Source organism: Saccostrea echinata, unplaced genomic scaffold, assembly GCF_033153115.1.
Source record: "Saccostrea echinata isolate AGI-Se365-2 ecotype Australia unplaced genomic scaffold, CSIRO_AGI_Sech_v1 ptg000030l, whole genome shotgun sequence".
NCBI classification, from domain to species: Eukaryota; Metazoa; Mollusca; class Bivalvia; order Ostreida; family Ostreidae; genus Saccostrea; species Saccostrea echinata.
In genome coordinates, this window is record NW_026889779.1 from 20043496 (window position 1) to 20064156 (window position 20661).

The following is a 20661-nucleotide window of genomic DNA, read 5'->3' on the forward strand; positions in this document are numbered from 1 at the left end:
GTAACAGTGTTAAATTTGCATCCTAAGATTAATTATTCTATTGGCATTCTTTAAGCAACGACATTGGCTATAGAATCCCACATCCAACATACATGTATTCAATTCCAGTTTATTCCATTGAATAGGGTATTATCCATTATGTGATTCAGAGTAAATATGGGCAATGTATATAAAATCTTTATGTTTGGAATTTCTCTACCAAGTTTGATGGTAACTTTCATGATGATTAATCATTTCAAATCATTATTGATTTTATATTGTATTGGTTGTTAGTGTTTCTATATTTACTGAGTGAGATTTTACTCAGATAACATCATAAATATAATGTTATTGTTTAGTATTGCTTATATATAATCATGAATTCCATTTTTTAATTTGTGTATAAAGGGTGTTTACCGGTATTTATCCATATAAAAGTATTTGTATACTATACATGTACACGAACAAAGCATCCAAGTGTAGGTACGTATGTTCTGAAAGACACCTGTATTCAGAAATTCAAAGTAAAGCACCTGCTGCAGAATTTATAATCTTTATTTACATAACATGTACATGTATTTAACATTATTTAACATGCTTTTTAGTGCATTAATTATTTAGTAATAATACACATGTATATGATTAGTTACATTGTTGTCATCTACAGAAAAAGCAATTCTCGAAATAGGTTGTAAGAGATGAGATTTAAATCTAGTTTTATTTTACACAACTTCTGAGCTACAGCATTACAACTAAGAGTGTACTGCATGCAGATTTTTTTTTAAAGATAAGAAGGTTCATTAAACTTGCCAATGTAGTATATGTTATCAATCATTTGATACCTCAAAGTTTTTTTTTCTCTGTTTATGTTTGACATTTTCTTCATTGTAGTTTGTAATTGGATAAATGCCAATAAGGTACATTTAATTCTACAGTTCCTATACATATAGATATGTATTATCATTATGATATATATCATTATTGTAAAAAGTTTTGTATAAATTTATAAATGATAAATCTAGTCAAGTACTGAATTCCATACAAACACAAGCCTAAGCAAGTGATTTTTTTATTTCTCAGACATTTGTCTATTTGTGATGCATTTTGTAGAATCTCATGATATTTATCCTTTTCTGTCCTCTTTATGTATTACAATGACTTCAAATTTGATATTGTTTCAGAATTCTGTATTTTATATTATTTTTACAAATGACATGTATTTCTACAGGGATGTACATGAAAGCAATACAATTTCACTTTTGTCCTCATTCATTATTGATATCATGATAGTGCAATGCAATAAATATATGACAACCTAACAAAACCTATAAGCATCATGCAATATATATAGCATAAAGGCTTTCTGCATTTTATTTCACCAAAGGAGCTTGAAATATTCATGCAAGATGAATTATTTCATAGCGTATTTCTTACTAAATTGACATTTTAATAAACTGTATGTAGGCTTATTATTTAAGCAATGATGTTTCTCTTGCATTTTAAGTTCCTTTTTTGAAGGGAGGGGGGGAGGGGGAGGTTACAATGTGCTGTAAATTATACATAAAAGCAATTAGTTACACAAAATAAAATTCAAAAACATGCATGTTAGGGCAAAGGAAAGTTGTGAGCACATTTCATGTACACGTAACTAATGACACAGTAAATGTGAAAAAAAAATATGTAACAATTATATAAAAGTTCTTTAACCACTTGATATTTCAAAGTTATTGTTAAAATTTTAAAAGTTTAATCTATTTTCTCAAACACCTGAATGTCATTTTATATCTCTGTAACTTTATAGATAGTAATGATATGTCTCTGTACAGTGAATTTTATATCGCATTTCCACATGAAAAGCAAGTTGTTTAATGAAAACTCTTGTAGAATGGTAATATGTAGTATTGTTCATAACCAGGCCTAGTCATTTTTGATGTACTGAAGTCTTTATTTTAAGATGTATGAATTTTTTTCAAACAATATTTTACCATATCACTTAACACTATATCAAACCCTGTGAAGGTCTTGTTAAGTATTAAGAATTTACTAATAGTCCTCAGCATTGTGCTTTAAAATTGTACACACTTGGTAACTTAATAAGAGTAGTGATATTGAGCCCGAGTAGAAAAATTAAGACACCATTATAATACGATGTCCATTTGTTATGCCTATTTAATATTGTGTTGAAATCCATTTGTTTTTGTGTCTGTGATCAAAGTTCAAATAAACTTACAATGTTTCATTTTATATGGAGTTATCAGTTTTTTTTCTTGTTTTTTTTTTTCTTTTATATCTGAGATTTCTTATATACATGTACATACATGTTTTTCATACAAATTATTAGGCCATTATTTTTACACTGAATTGTCTACAGATTTTTCCGTTTGTCGATCATGACAAGAGCACATGGCGAGTGTTGACCGGTCGACAGGAGATGCTTACTCCTCCATGGCACCTGATCCCACCTCTGATGTGTTTTAGAGGTCCTTTTTTGATCTGCTCCAAATTTGTGTTGTTTCAATGGGCTTTTGAGGTTGATTGCTGTTTGTTATCTTCATGTTTCATGTACATCACTAGTCATCTGGATTTTTCTTTTGTCTGATAAACACTTCAAAATGTCTAGCAAGTCATGAAATACCTCCCTATGGGATGGAAATAAGAAAAAACGATGCATTTGCGTTCGTTTAAAGCCGTTTTATGCAAAATCAAGTTGTAGAATGAAAGGTTTGATTTAGAGACACAGAATTTAGTCGTCCAAATTCAAATGTTTAGATATACGTCAAGTTTTTATTACTCATTACTCTAGGATGACACTGTCCGTGTTCTGTATCTGAATTCCTAAATTACAGGATACAGAGACGATCAGATCTCACGACTGCCTTGAATGAAAGCTGTGTCATAGTAGTAGTGTTCGCTAAAACTGACTTCAAAAGGATAAATATAGTAGTTTGGTCACTTTGTGGTCAAGTCAATGATTGCTATATATAAGAAAACGTTTCCTAGAACAAGTGGTATACAACTATGAACTAATGTAAGCAACAACAGGGTTTTCCATCCACTCGAAATTAAGGTGAGATATGAATGATAGATGACAAGAGTAATGTTTTTGACTCAGAAACACGATTGGAATCATATTTTTTTTCATTTACAAATATTGCAATGAACTGCTATCATGATTAGTTTATTTTCTTTGTATATTTATTTAGCCAGGATGAATACGAAGTTGTTGCTTTTGGTGGCGGTGGCTGTGGTCTTGGTGCCTGAGATAGCAGGGTGGAGGTACACATCATACAACCTGCTTCAGCAGTACCGCAAACTGTGCAAACAAGTGCAACAGCTAAAACACATTGTTTTAATTCTTAGTAAAGGTATGGTATTGAATAAGTATATCAGAACTGATAAAAGGTATCTGATTAAGAAACCTTAAATTAATACAGTTTCATTAATTGGGTGAGGTGGGGGTGTTAAAGGAACCCAGTATATGCCATTCAAGAGAAAACCAATTCTAATTTACGGCAGTTTCCCCTCAATTACGTTTCATTACTTTTTTGAGCTTGTCAAGGAAGTTCCATTAGTTGTGCCCCCCCTCTCGATAAAAAACTAAAATTGTTTTCTACGTGCCCTATACATAAATAATAACAATTAAAAAAAATATCCATAGGCTGATGTGTGAAATGACACATATATACATATTGTTCGTCCAATCAAAGTCTAAGGTATCGAAATACCTGTAATCTTGTTCATTATTCCATTAATTTCCTATATATTTTTTCTAAATTTTACCAAATTTTGACCCAATATTATAAAAATATGAATGATATGAACTCTATAGCCTTTGTTTACGTATATTGCCCTTGTTTTGTTGATATTGAAATTATAGGAGGTCATTTATTAAATTCTTGAGATATGTTGTGTGGAATGGTTTTCGTTTATATGTCTTAAATGTCTTTGTCATATGATTTTCTTAATAATTACTTTGATTGAAGGATTGAAGGGCGAGCCTGGACCTTCAGGACAAAAGGGGGACACTGGTGACAAGGGGGGCACAGGATCTCAGGGTAGTCAAGGCGCCAAGGGGAATCTTGGGGTCAAAGGTGATAAGGGTATCCAAGGTACTCAGGGTTCTACCGGACAGAAAGGAGATCAAGGAGCATCAGGAGCAAAGGGTGATAAGGGAGAACAGGGCGCCAAAGGGGCCATTGGTGCGACTGGTCCCGCGGGGGATAAAGGCGAGAAGGGGGTTGGTGAGAAGGGAGAGGCTGGCACGAAGGGACAGAAGGGAGAAACAGGACCTAGTGGGTCCGCAGGAACAGCTGGGACTAAAGGGGAGGCAGGAGATCAGGGACAGAAAGGGGAAGCAGGAGAAAACGGGGCTGCGGGCGCCGCTGGAGAGAAGGGCGAAAAGGGACAGAAGGGAGTAAAGGGAGAGAAAGGGAGCACGGGAGGAGGAGGCACCATTTCCTAGTTAACTCCGTCAGTAGCATGTTTTACCTAATGACCTACATGTAATGATAAACATCTGCTGATGATGAAATATTCAAAGAATCCCTTTTCTTCCTTTATCATTTCAGGTAAAATTTAATACTAGTACATGTAACCAAAAAGAATGCGTTTTATGTATTCAAAATTGCGTCTTTTTATTTATTATTGTAATTCAAACAGAGAAAAGAATTTGCACACTTTTGTTACATATTATCAACAATAAAAATAAAAGATGATATCTAAAGCGAATTTTTCTTTCCTTTTCATTCTTTTTTCTTTATTTGAGATCTGAATAGTTAAATAGTTTGAGTTGAATAAAAGTCAAAAGCTAAGGGCCAGTTAATATATGTAATTTGTTAGATTTTAAAGAGATGTACATCTTTTAATTATAACAGGATCTCGTAGATGACTGTAACTACATGTATGTTGGTTTCAATATAGAGAGAGTTTGGATGAGAACTGTTGAAGTTTATAAAAGGAGATTTCTTTCATTTACATCAGCGACTGTTCGAAATAGAATATCAATATAAAATAATAAAGTAAACTGAATTATCCCCTGATTTCAAGATTATTGTATAACTGGCAAATTTTGGTAAATATCACATCAATATACTTTTATCTCTCCAACACGCACGCACACAAACACAGATACATGTATATCTAACAGATATTTTCCAGAATTTTTAGAACAGTGATCATACATGTATTTCATCAACAAATGTGGACAATATTTATTTTAAGGTAATAAGTATTGTTTGAAAGGAAGATGGATTTTCTTATTCAGGTATATTCAGTAAAACAGATAGAATTATCACACATTGTCCATACTGTTACTTTCCTGATTTAAAAAAACTTGAAAGTGAAAAATAACTTGTAGGATTACTTTTTTTTTTTAACAGTTCAATGGTTAAGAAATTTGAAAACTCTGAATTTTTACCATTGTTATTCTCTTCTGTTGAAATTAAAGTAAGGTGCTCTCAAAATGGAAAAAAAAAGTAACGAGAAAGAAAGAAGAAACTCGGCAAACTAAATTTAATATTTTAAAAGGATTTTTACAATATTCTCCCCAATTCAGTGAAAACATTACAATTCATATACCTTTCCATTGAAGAACAAGTGACTGGGCCTTGAAGGTCACCGAGTATCAAAACTAAGATGATACTCTGTTATCAACTCAGGTGATTTTCCCACCATTTTACAATATAATGGCACAACGAAATTTTAAAATACAAATAAAACACAGAGACCCGGAAAATCCAGAGGTGGGATCAGGTGCCTAGGAGGAGTAAGTATCCCCTGTCGATCGGTCACACCCACCGTGAGCTATATATTGATCAAAGATCAATTAACATTTTGTATGAAATAACGGGTTATACTATCCAATGATAGGTTATATTTGCAAGGTTATTACATTGACCATAGAATTTCCGAAATGCTGAGGTTGTTGAAATCACTGTAACATCAACTTGCATGTATCTGTCAGTAGCATGCCTCGGTTTAAAAATTGATCATACTCGGAGCTTGCTCTTGTGAATCAAATAAGTTTGGAGACATGCATGAAAAATAAGATACACAATTAAGAACACGTTACTATAAATTTGGGAATTCTAGACCGGGGAACACATTTATTTTTTTTTTACTAAAAGAACATTTTTTTTCAGAAAGCAGTGTTTCTTACTATCCATGAACTATTTAAAGCTACTAGTAATTATACTTCTAAATCTGTTAAATATTGAATTCAGAAGCAGATCTAGATACTTGACATTTTATAAAGTTAACATATGCTAAAAAGGGAGATATATCAATCGTTCCTGCCAGTAGTTTTACTCGGTACTTAGAAAAACTCTACACTGTAAAAAATGATGTTTAACTAGTGTTTAATTTTTAAACAGTCGTGTTTTACAATTAAACATGGTGGGTTTAAATACAAAACATTAGCGTTTAACATATAAACACGACTATTTAAATTGGTGTTCAATAAGTAGCGTGTTTAATCATCCATCTTAAACACGCAATGTTCATATGCATCAAATCAAAAAATTAAATTAGGTGTTGCTTCTCAGTATTGCTGTGTGCATTTGCCATTTGTACAATTTCTTAATTTATGAAGTAATTCCGTACATACCAGTAGATATTTTTCGACACAGAAAAAATACGAATAGCCAGGCAATACGTTGACTTTAGATCATACCAAAAGCAATTACAATTAACATTAATTTATGGTAATTTTGTGCCAAAAATTCATAAATTTCATAAACTGTTAAAGGGGAAAGAGAAACATATATTATGATGACTTTTATAATTTTATCAATATTTTAATCACCGGTGTTTAACACGAGTGTTCATTTCTTAACCATCATATATTTCTAAATTAAACACATGGTATATATATAGAAATTGCAAATTAAACACCTGTGTTTAATGCGTTATGATAGTAAATGACGCAATTGATTATATCATAACATGCCATTTGAACGCAGAAGATGCAGAATCACGCATATACTGGCAAAAACACCATATCTAACAAGGAAACAGGAGGTATTTATACTGCTTTTCATTTATGAAATGCAGGATTGTTAGGCCTATCGTCTGAGTGCAAATGCGGCCATGTGCAGCGGTCGGCATAAAATATTTGTAGTCTTTAAGAATATTGCGATATCTAATTAATTTGCAGGGACGTTCATCTCATATTGTGAATTCTGAGAAGAATACATTACTTGATAAAGGAAAGTGATTTTAAACGAAGATCACACTTAACCTTGAGAGGTGAGTTTAAAGGGCATTTCAAAGAAAAAGGGGTCACCCCCCTTACACACACACACACACACCCTCACACACACACCCTAACACACACTCTCACACACACACACACAAACAATAACATCATTGTTTCCTAGCCTACAATAGTTTTGGGTCTCCCAGCAACATGAAATTTAAGTAAATGTAATCCAATTACCTGCCCTTGATAAAATTTATGCTCCCTATCACGCATTATTATGATTATTTGCTGACCATACATAACTTAATTAACACATATGCGTTAACAACAACATTTTTTATCCCCTGCCCGCGCATGTATTCTTTAAGGAGACTTTACATTTTTGGAGAGTGTTGTTTACATGATAGAAAATGCCTCGGATAACCCCCTCCCCCTTCTCTTAATTGTTGCTGTTGGGCTGCTCCTGCGGGTACATTAATATTTAATTTTTTAGTGTATACACTGTTTGTATGCTTATATGATTTATTTGTATTGCAGATTTTTATTTCAAACTTGTTTCTCAGAATGTATTATATAATTAAAATTGGCGTTAAGGATAACAAATTATTTTTTTTATCTCAATGTATTCTTTTACAGATAATTTTCTGAATTGGCATAGTGAATATTTTTTATCTATCTATTTTTCAGGATATTTCTGATAAGAAAAGGGAATTAGAAATACTAAGGTTGAATAAAATCTTGGAGAATGGAAAACTGGAGATCATCATCCGTGACAGAAGAACCTGAATTTTACACATAAGCAGAGGAGACTGTTTAACTCAGTTAGAAAATTATATGAAATTTAGTGAGTGATACCCCGGCAGCTCTTGTGAAGTTGCAAGAATATTTAATGAATTAGTCGTTTACAGGTAAAAACTGGAAATTTTCTTCATTTGGCTAAAACTCTGAATATTAGTGAAAGTAAAATTATACAGGTACAACCGGATTTACCGGACTGCAATACATACAAAATGTATATATCCCGTACCCAGGCAATAAATAACAATTTCAACATTTGTGCATTATATTTAACATGTTTAATTATGAATTGGTTTGTTTTATTAAAAAAGATGTAATGGACGCCCTGTCCCTTTTTTAAATAAAAGTTTCAAAATTTTATTCCTGAAAAATAATATTTCATTTTATTAAGTGATTTTACTATTTCAACCCCCTCCCCCTGTGTTGGTAAATGTTATAATTGTTTATAAAGTTTGAATCTCTATTCAACATTAAATCATTTATTAAGGCCAAAGTTTTTTTTTCAATTGGTTTACGATTCCGCCGACCCTAATTTTCACCAATCATGAAAATAAAAATAATGTCTTTTTCCGAAATATTTTTCCGGATTTTTCTCAGCTGAACTGGTGGTTTTAAAATTTAGAATGCATCTTAGTCAAATAAGCGCTTATAAATATATGATCGAACCCTTTACAAACATTTAGGTGACCGTAAATAAACACATGTGCAAACCAAAAATGGCGGTTCTGTCATGTAACAAGGTAATTCCTCACTGAAAGCAATGACACACATTTAAAGAACTTTTTCTGCATGGAAAAGTGAATAAAATCTTGGATGCATGATCCCTTTCTTTAATTGCGATGTCTCAATTGGCTAAATTCATACCGTAATATTGGAGAGTGTATGCCCAACCCTGATCGACCTAGCAGACACGGATACACCTATAGATAACAGGGATTTATCAGTGCCTTCTCATGGGCCGACATTCGGCTTCATTCCCAATTGAAAATGAGTTCAGTTTTTCCAATTTGGCAGTATTTTTTCCCAGTTGGTGAACAATGCTTTTATTTTTAATTATCTTTGGAAAAAAGTAAAATTGTCAGATTGTCTGTAATTTTCATCTATTTAACTCATTTAGCAAAGCTACAGTCATAACACATGTTTAAAAACACTGAAAAAACATCGCCAACTTTTAATCCGAATTTCCTCCGTTTTTCTAAAAATGATATTGTGTAATTATATAGATTTATTAAGTTATTTCCACCTACTCTATTGATCTGCAAGTGAAGAGGACTTTTAGAAAATGTGTACTTAGTATAATTTTTGCAGGAGGTTTATAATCTCCAGAAACAGATACTATAATGACCTAAATTGAAATCTCATACACACATGTACATGTACTACCCTAAGTTGTAAAAATACTTTATACTCATTGAAGTCCATTTTACCTTTATTAGTCTATTATTCATAATTGATCTTGTATCATTGTATGATGAAGATGGATCATATTTAATTGTCGTTTGGTTGCCCAAATTAGAGTTCATGCTGAAATGTTAAATGAATTACCCCTGAATACATGATTTAAGCAACATTTTAAAAAAAATTCCAATTTCATCATATAGCCAATATTTTTTCCCAATTCCCCAAAAATGGTGTTTCCCAAAATCATAGGCTGATAAATCCATGGATAATAGTGAAGCCAATTTAGTGTTGAGAGATACATCTTAGTTGAAGTAAAGCTGACTGGTATTTCACTGTATAAATTCAAATGTGTATAAAACATTTTGTTAATTTATAGAAGTAATTTTAATATACAAATCTTTGCAAATTTGATACTCAATTGAGATCAGAGCCCTCTGAATTACTATAAAGTAAATAATGAGCATTGCTTACTGTGCAGGTACATAACAAAATTTAAAGAAGGACTTGATTGAGAATTATTGGAACATTAAATTTGATAGCTGCATGATCAAATTATTATAACTTTTATTTCAACGTTAATTACTTTCAGTATTGTTAAACAATTAAATTGTATTTTTCTTCAATCTAAATTTAACTTAAATTTGGATCCTTATTTTTAGTTTGTGGGGATACTGAGGTTTATAACACATCACATATCACTGAAGAGCACAAAAAGAAGTTGAACATCATGAACCAAGCACTGATTGATAAACAAAAATCAGAACTAAATGAAAATGACATTCAGTCTAAAGTTAGAAATGAATTAAAATTAAATAAAAAGAGTTATGTGATCTAGACAATAAAACTTAAAAGTACTATTGACGTGTATTATTTTCATTAAAATAAACATTGCTGGTATTTTAAAATGAAATTGTTGAATCCTAAATTATTTTTATTTTTATTTTTCGACCACCCAATGCATTTTTTGGAGACAGAAAATCGTAAACCAATAAAAATAAAAACTTTGGCCTAATTAAGCTTTATGTACATGTTCATCATCAAGAACAGTGTGTTTTGTAGTTTTATGTTTGTTTCAATAAAAATGTTGAAAACTTATAAACACGTTTAAGTGTTTATTTATTTTGTAAATTAAACACGTTGAAGTGTTTAAAAAATGACGTATAAACATGTTTAAGTGATTATTATCTGTTGCATCGAATAAACATGTTTAAGTGTTTAGGTTGAACGTGTTTATTAATAAAACATGAAATGTTTAAATTTTAAACACGTACGGTGTTTATTTAGTAAACTCCTTGTGTTTATTCAGTGTTTAATCTTTAAACGTTTTGTGTTTTTGAAGTGTTTAGTATTTAAACAGAATGAGAAGGAAGTATTTAAGAGGCAGTCCACCGAAAAACCAGGCAATGGGTGGCACATCGCATGTCATGGATTTTAATTATTTTTTGCATGTAGACTTATTAAAGCAAGTGTTTACACATGACAACATTAAAAAAATTTTAGTGCTCCTCTAGTCCTATTTTTGGTAAATGCTTAATTTTAAGTGCAAAAAGGTCAACATAAGGGTAAAAAAAATTACTACGTTTTTATTTTGTTTTATATGTAACAGATACTAAAAAGCTGGATGTGTCGATGAATATTATTTATAGAATAGACTCTTATCTTTTATTTTATTAATGAATAAGACTCCAATTTATACTTCTTTAGAAAAAAATTATATGGTCCAAATTTGAGTTAAGCAAGTAACTTTTTGAATTCAGTATCCAATTTTCATTACGTTATAAAACCCAATACATTACAAGGACAGATTTTTTTTCTTATGTTATTATGAATACAAAGTACAAACTTTTGAATCACTCAATAAAATCAGTGGGAACAGGTATATTGAAAGAAATAAAAGGAGTCAAATTTTTTTTTTTTTTTTTTTTTTTTTTTTTTTTTTTTTTTTATAATTTTCCCAAATGAAACCGATCCCGACCGGAATTATATAAAGAAAAAAATACTATAATTGTAATGTTAAATTTGGCTCTTTTGTTGTAATATGAGTAAAAACTTACTTGATTTATTTTTTTAACATGTTATATAGGTGGCAGGTGCCTTTAGTTTGATAAATTTGTTAATTTTGCATTATTTTCGATCGGATCGGGATCGGTTTTTACTGTAAATTTAGAAACATTTCCTAAATTTGGCTCTTCATTTTAATTTATCAGAAAAATATGCTTGTCTTTTATTTCTTATCAGTCATTTAACTGTTTTTAAATGAGTGTAACCATAGATTCAAATTTATATATTATTTAAATTACTAATGTCTTTTACGTACATGAAGATTACATGTAAAACATCTGATTGAATTCTTAATAGATACTCGGTATTAAAAAAAAAGTATTTGTACATGCATTATGCAACAAATGAGAGCAGGCAGCTTTCTAGCTTTATTATTTATCTTATTTCCAAGTAAAATTTCTTTTTTATTTCCTCAGGAATTAAAGAGTAAATTCTATCAGTGGCGAAATTAAACTTGCCTAAATACAGGAAATATTTTTATGTGTACAGTCTCGACTTTATCCAAGTTTTTTCTTACCTGTCATCTGTAAAGCCTTTTCCTCTTTTACAAAATTTGATTTTATATAAATAAGAAAATAAGTTCTTTCATATATAGTATCATTATTCAAGAGCCGATAAATCGCAAGCAAAAAGCAGGGGGGGGGGGGGGTTGGGGGTTGGGGGGGGTTCATGACATCATTATTTTTAAAAATTGGTTTCATGAACGTGAAAACATTTTAGAATTGGCCAACATAGTCACATGTTTAAACTCCATATTAAATGTGAGTGTGTGATTGTTTCAATCGCCAAATTAAAAAAATAAATAAGTAAAATAAACAAAAAAACGAAATGTTTCACTAAACCATCTTCCGTTTTAGTGCCAAATTATAGTGGGGAGTTCAGCAGTAGTTTAACTCAATAAATATATTTTTATAACTTATTTTTCAGTTTTTTTTTTTCATTTTTAATCGTACTTCGGATTGTTTATTTTGATTTGACTGCATAGATAAATATATTTAAGTTTTTACAACTATCATGAAGTAAACATCTCAACTTCGTTGAATTAAGTGTTGCGTAAATCTAAAACATTCATCATTGATTCCCAATTTTATAAGAAATGTTCATGATAAACACTTCATTAATTATTTTTACGCATATCCTAGTAAATCAGTTAAAAAAAAAATAGTTCTCAGACATGTATAAAATTACTTATCAAAACGTCATCTAGCTGAGACGCCGCCCATGTATAAAATACATTTTGATATTAAAATATTATTTAACATTTAGAATAATGCACTCTGAAGAGTAATTAAACAGAAAAAGAGAAATCATTTTTTAAAAATCTTTTTCTTTATACTTTTACGCAAAGAATTTACAAACTTCTCTGGAAACTTGTAACTATTTCATTGTGACGCAATATTAGTCAGGTATATGACGTCACTGATACATCAATGGAAACGTGGATTCAACCTGAATAATAGAGCCAATTTTAATCTAAATATTACGTCTGGAGGCGAAAATAAATTATATTTTGAAAATAAATTATTTATTTTTTTGCTTAATTATTTTCTTTAGTGTATCGATTCTAAATATTTCACTAGGATTCCGATAAAAAGGTGTTGAGCAGATTTACCGATGCCACGGGAGATAACTCTTGCATCGCAAAATTTCATAAAAACGTCCTTATATTTTGCCAGAAAACTACTATCAAAAGTGTTTTTCCCACCGATTTTATTTTTTAAACAAAAAGTTGAAATATTTCTAGATTTAGTTAAGTGTGAATTATAGTCCTGTGAAAAATGTATTAGAAATTACAGTTCTTTGTTTCTGACCTACATTCAATGGTTTATATAGGGGCATTCAAAAACACAAAACACAAGGATATTTTACTAAATAAGCAATTATCAAACAAATCTTCAATTACATTATTCCTTTTAGGCTACATTGTTATTGTTTTTAATAAAATATCAAATATTCCTGACATTCGATGTGCCGCCTATTAATACAATACTGCCTGGTTTTTCGGTGGACTGCCTCTTAAATATTAAACATCATGTGTTTAGAATTTAGAAACATTCTAACATGTTTATTTCTTAAACACTTCACAAAGTGTTTAAATTTTAAACGTGTTAAAGTGTTATTATCTGTGGCAATTTGGTGTTTATATTTAAAACACTTATTTTTTACAGTGTACGAAAGTAGTAATTAAGTCAGGTACATCTTGTCTGATATAATAAAAGTACTCTGACAGAACTGCATTTGTTGTTTAAAATTTTACTTCATGGAAAAGGCTTCTAGTTGACAATTATGGATAAATGTTATTTCTATATGTTGTTTCAGAGATATAGGAATTTTACCAAAATTTAAAGAATTCGCTGAGCTGAACAATGGTTTGACTTGTTCAAGGATGAATCCTAAGAAAACGTATATAATGTGTGGTAGACATAGAGGGAAAAATTAGAATTAACATCATATGGCTTTCTCTATTACATGCACTTAATAAGCACAATGTTATGTCAAAAACAAAAACAAGAAATTTCAAGTTTTCTTCTGTATGATCTATAGATAATATTGTTATGCGTTTGACTTACTATTGCTTTTAAAAAAAAAGCTTTTGTGTACTCAGTAAATCTAATCTAGTACTGAATTCCACATAAATACAAGTCTAAACATTTTTCTCACAATTTGTCTTTTTGTGACACACTTAGTAGGATCTCGTGATATTTATCCTTTTCTGCCCTCTTTATGTAATAAAGTGTTAAAAACTTTGGTATTGGTTTAGAATTTACATGTAGTATTTTATATTATATTTCCTAGAGGAAATTCCATTACATGTAGTTCTACATGGATTTGCACAAAAAACCAATACACTTTCACTTGTATCCTTATTCATATATCACTCTGTAGTTAATATGTGTGTTCTGACATCATGAAAGACCAATACAATAAACATACCACATATCTTTGCATACCGTCAACAGCATATTTCCCCTAAAAAGGATATTTAAAATAAAACGCTATAAAAAACATAATTTTAACAATTTTTATGCTTTTATTTGATATGAACTCAGAATAAAGAAGATAATGCTTCAAGTACTGTCAGAAAATGTCACTACACAAAATCATACAGAAGCATCTCCGTAAATCTTTAACACAAACTCATACTGCCGAGATTGGTGCGTTAGGAAGAGAAGGTTTTCCTGCATTACATCCACCAAAATTCTTTAAATATCAATGCATGTAAGATAAATAAGTCATGATTTACATGTATTTCCTAGTTAATTGATACATAAATGTATCAGACATTTAAAAAATAAATGATTCATGACGTCAGAAACTACGGCGCTTCATGACTAGAAGAGCTTCATGAATATATGTCGGTGTTTTGAATGCTCAGGTGATCGAGCTTATCTGATGAAACGAAGATAACGAACAGTAGTCTAGCTCAAAAATCCCCTAAAACAATAGATTTGGAGCAAAGCAAACACGGACCTCTAAAAACATCAGAGATTGGATCAGGTGCCTTGGAGGAGTAAGCATCCCCTGCCGACCGGTCACACCCGCCGTGTGTTCCTTGTCATGACCGTGCAAACGGAAAAATCCATAGACAATGCATTGTGAATAATGGTATATTGTATTTGATGACAAGGTCATTATGTCGACGATAGCATTTGCGAAATGTTGAATTTTTAAAACGAGACTGTTGAAATTCTTGTTTCATCAACTTATGTGCCAGTACCTTGCAACGTTTTAGAAATTGATCGTACGTAGAGCATGCTCTTGTGTATCGATTCAACTGGGAGATATAAATCCCTGTCCAGGTGATAAGGGTATATTGCTACATATATAAATAAGGGAAATTGATGATAGAAAAGTTGAGGCCATCATGTTTATTATAAAGTTTTGCTGTTAGGTTACCAATAAGGTTTTTTTCTAGTAAAACATCCAAATATGAAATAGATGTGTCAGATTCAGGCTTGGGCATCACTGAAGAGACATAATTTGTCGAGTTGCGCATCTGGTGCATCAAAATTGGTACCGTATAAGATTTCCATTCTGTGGTATCTTTTATTTCGAGTTCAAAGGGATATATCAAATCAACATAGGAATGAAAATGAATATTGAAGAAACGTCGTCAAAATGTGAAATGTTGAACTGAAGGCTACAGCCAGAGTTCTTCTTTTCATGTAGAAGTTTTTGAATAAATTCTGCTTCATATGAATACAAAAGAGGTCTGCTAGTAACGGGGCGCAATTGAAACCAATGGGAATTACGACAAATTGATCTCCACAATGATTTTATCTCCATGAATATTGTCAATCAGAAACTCAAGCATCTTTTTAATATCAACTTCAAAGTACTTGTGTATACAATCAGAATGTTTATAATACAATAATTTTGCAAATGACCAATGACAAGGTAAGTAAATTTATGAGTTCCGTTTTTATTGAAAAAGCAGCTGTCTATGATGTCAAAAAGCCTGGACTTTAATTTATCGTGGGGAGTAAATATAGTGTTGAAAAGTCGTAAGTTTTGATGTTTTTGATTTTGGTAAAATTTTGAGATTTCAAATTTTCTAAAAGTATCGGAGTATATTTTCTGTCAGTGTTGTCTCATATTATCTTCTTCGGAACCTAGGGGTAAATTTCGATCCAAAAATGTATAAAATATAACCAGTTGTAAAAATGTATGTATAGCCACAAACTGTGTCAAATGTAGTGGAGTGTTAAATATAGTTTACAACAATACATATTATGATATATTGCAAGAATTTGACCAATATTCCTAATTCAAAAAATAATAATAACAATTGTTTATCAAAACTTTACGAGAAACAGCATATTGCAGCTAATTAGCATGCAAGATGTTCATGCGCTTTCCTGTGCGTTCATGAGCAAATGAATCACATTCTTATTTGTAAAGAATCTAGAAAAAAAAAATGGAGATGTAAATATGTACATAGACTTGATATTTGAGCAATGGTTTTTTAACGAAAATTTGTACGCACATTTCATCGACATTTAAGTAATGATACAGTGACTGTATCAAATTTTCATTAAGTAATTATTTAAAAAAAAATTTCTTTTATCAAACGATTTTTAAAAGTTATGCTTCAAACAGTTTATCCCTGAAATGTCAGGTTACATGTACATCTATGTAACGTTACATCTTTGTAATATGAAGTTTGCATTGCATTGTCCTATAATATGCTAATTATTTGTAAGAAATTACTTTAAGAGACATACAGTTTGACCTTCGGTATCTCGAATATTGATATCTCCAATACCATGAATAGGTAATGTGAGCTGGAAGTCTCAACCATGCACTTTATACCTAAAAATCCTCGGATATCCCAAAGGTTTTTTTCTTTGAGTTCAAGATATTAACGAAGTTTGACTGTATGATAAAATTCTTGTGATATTATATAAAAAATATAAATATATTTAAGTATTCTTCTTAACAGGGTTTGGAACGATTTGAGTGAACTGATAATTCTGTATAATATGTACAGGTATTTATAATTAGTCATATTTTGAAAACTAAAATACAAGTCTATATTTTACCATCTTTTATCCCTAGACACTAAATCAAATCCAGTAAAAGTCTTTTTTAGTATTAGATAGAAAAGATGATTTCTCATACATTTGGTGCTTGTATTTCATCTGTCATCGATCTGGATTGTTCTTTAATTCTCCTGATAAACACTTCAAGTTTAGCAAGTCATGAAGTGCAAACTATATACAGTTAAGACAAAACTTTATTCTGATTTTTTCCCCTTTAAATTTATAAATAAATAAGATAATTTATAACTTTGCCCGGTCCCTATTTTTCTTGAAATCCTTTATCCATACCCTGTGACATGGAAAATAGTCAAAAAATTATGAATTTGTTGCCTCTTTATGAATATCACAACAGAACATTCAACAACATCTCACACAAAATCAAATCGTAGAATGAAGGGTTTGCCCAACGTGTTGACTCAGGACCCCTGGCTTGCGAGGATTGGGTTTGCCTTAAAGAATCCAGAAATTTCTAAGAATATAGTCTTCAAAATTCAAATGTTTGCAAATGCAAACATCGAGTTTTGATCTTAAATTATGATTCATTGCTCTAGGATGACACTGTCCGTGTTCTGTATCAGAATTCCTAAATTACAGGATACGGAGACGATCAGATCTCACGACTGCCGTGAATGAAAGATGTGTCATAGTAGTAATGTTCGCCAAAATTGACTTCAAAAGGATAAATTTACATGTAATGGATTGGTCATTTTGTGGTCAAGTCAATGATTGCTATATATAAGAGAACGTTTCCTAAAACAAGTGGTATACAACTCTGAACTAATGTAAGCAACAACAGGGTTTTCTCCTTACACTTGAAATTAAGGTGAGTAATTAGTGATGGACGTAAATTATATATTGTATTATATACATGTACACATGTATAAACATTGAGTTATGTGTTTGTGTTGGATGGATGCTTTCTTCTGTTTGATATTTCTTTTTCTGTATGTTACTATAGTACTTTATATTTTGTACGCCATTAAATCTTATCCTTATTTTACATGGAAAAAAAGAATTTGACCTGAAAATACGATTGGAGTCCCACTGTCTTCCCGCTTACAAATATTACAATAAAGGGCTATCATTAAAGAAGATTAAATTAATTTCTTTTTATATTCTTTTTAGCCAGGATGAATATGAAGTTGTTGCTACTGGTAGCAGTGGGCGTGGTCTTGGTGCCTGAGACAACAGGGTGGCGGTACACGTCAAATAGGCTGTCTCAGCAATACAACTATCTACAGAAACAACTGCAACACCTGCAACATATCATCTTAATTCTCAGTAAAGGTACGTGTATGGGTATATTTACACAATTATACATATACTATTGTATTACAATTAAATAATATTTTGTCAAAATGCAAATATATAACATGAACTGGAGGGGTCTTGAATTGAACATTTGCCCCAATGTTTAATAGTGCTTTTTTAAATGAAATAATCCACGACCTCGTTTAACATTACTCGCACAATAAAGGGCTATATATAGGAATAAAAGATTTTTTTTACTCTGTTTATAATTCTAATATTCGATATATCTTTTTCGTTATAATTAATTCTAGATGATTTATATCCCTTTAGGTTTGAAGGGCGAGCCAGGACCTTCAGGACAAAAGGGGGATACTGGGAACAAGGGGAACACAGGATCTCAGGGTAATCAAGGCGCCAAGGGAGATCTTGGGGTCAAAGGTGATAAGGGTATCCAAGGTACTCAGGGTTCTACCGGACAGAAAGGAGATCAAGGGGCATCAGGAGCAAAGGGTGATAAGGGAGAACAGGGCGCCAAAGGGGCCATTGGTGCGACGGGTTCCGCGGGAAGTAAAGGCGAAAAGGGGTTGTCTGAAAAGGGAGAGGCCGGCACGAAGGGACAGAAGGGAGAAACAGGACCTAGTGGGTCCGCAGGAACAGCTGGGACTAAAGGGGAGGCAGGAGCTGAGGGACAGAAAGGTGATGCGGGAGCTAAGGGGGCTACAGGCGCCGCTGGAGAGAAGGGCGAGAAGGGACAGAAGGGAGTAAAGGGAGAGAAAGGGGGCAATTAAGGGGGAAACATTTCCCAACTCAACTCGATAGACAGTGTGTTTTATCTAATGACCTAATAATGAACAAGTTTTAATGATGAAAAGATCAAATATTCAAAGGATCCCTTTTCTTTCTTTACCTTTCGAATGTGTGTTTAAGTACATAATTTTAGAAAAAAAATTAATGTTTTCGTCTCGCGCTATTCAACAAGTCATTATATTTAATTCAGTATTATCAAATATTATTGCTATTGAAACTTTGTCAACACCAAAAATAAAAGATACTATAGTGAATTTTAATTTATTTTTTTTTTCATGAGATCTGATTAAGATATGAACAGATATATCTATTAACACACACAGTTAATTTTTTAGGAAATCTAACAGTGGTTGGTAAAGGACATGGCATGAGGTTTTTTTTAATTATTATTATTATTATCATTATGAATAATTCGTAACCACGAAATAAAATTCGAGGCCACAAAATAAAAAGTCGTGAATCATTTCTGTATATATTGTGTATGTAAAGTAAATCTGGAACGGATTCAAAACAGTCTTTCCAACTTTGCACGTTTTTCTGCAGTCAAATTGTTATAAAACGTTAACAAATTGCAACAAAGTTGTTTTCCTTGGTGCATTATATGTAAAATGTGTTCTTTTTCAAAAGTTAGGCACTCTTGAATTATACTTGTGAATGCAAGAGGTTTTTGGTTGATTATACTAATCTGATAAAAAAAATATATATATAATGCATAAAACCATACAGATCATTTCAGCTTCTTTGAACAAACTGAACAAAAATAAATCTTTATAAACATACTTAATATAAATTAGTTTTTAATCAATAAAAATTTCAAATATTAGAACTCTATACATAAATGTGTTCTATTCAACATTAGAGAACTCATGAATTTTACTTACGAATGCAAAAGAGGTTTTTGGTTGATACTGATTTGATATGTGGTGGGTAGGTCACGTGGAGGGGGCACATTAGCGATATAATGTCGATAGGCAGCATAATGTGGTTTAATACAGTCTTCTTCTCGACCAATGAAATTTCAAGATTTTTATAAAAGGCAGGATAAAAATATTTACTAACCTATAAAAATATAATGCATAAATTTCAACCACTTTGATCGTACCAGGTTTGTAATAAACAAATATAAATCATCATTAATATGCTTATTATAAATTTCAAATATTAGGATTTTGTTCATAAAGTCATTTGTTGAATTTATTCAGCACAATATTAGTAAATCATTTGTACCAAGTCATAGTATTTCATGATGTATATCTATCATAATACTATGAATCATAAAAAGTACATCATTTTTTCAAATTGTAGCAGTTTATAACCTCAAAGTAATAATAAACCCAAAATATTAATTTTATAAGATGACGTTTCTTACTCTAGTATTAGATATGAAAACATCGTGGGATCTACGTAAAACCCTTAGTGTATCAATACATTGTAAAAAGTACAATAACTGCTATAGCTTACAATGTATCCCCGGTTATCTACACGAAGAGTTAGCGAGAACTCTTCCAAATTCGAATTTATTATATATTTACGTTATATAAAAAAAACAAATGAACTATTAGTGATCACGAATAAAAAAAAGGGGGGAGTATAAAAAAAATATTTCTTATACCCATGGTATGT

The 20661-nt window shown here is 31.2% G+C and overlaps 1 protein-coding gene across 1 annotated transcript in view; it reads left to right on the forward strand.

The window, feature by feature from the left end:
- Window positions 1–3187: 3187 nt before the first annotated feature.
- Window positions 3188–20661, forward strand: part of LOC133196923 (collagen alpha-1(I) chain-like) — a 33422-nt gene continuing 15948 nt past the window's right edge. Inside the window, exons 1-4 of the mRNA XM_061332769.1 lie at window positions 3188–3344; window positions 3963–4427; window positions 18106–18267; window positions 18562–19011. Of these exons, the coding sequence (XP_061188753.1) occupies window positions 3188–3344; window positions 3963–4427; window positions 18106–18267; window positions 18562–19011 (1234 nt within the window). The remainder of the gene's footprint in view (window positions 3345–3962; window positions 4428–18105; window positions 18268–18561; window positions 19012–20661) is intronic.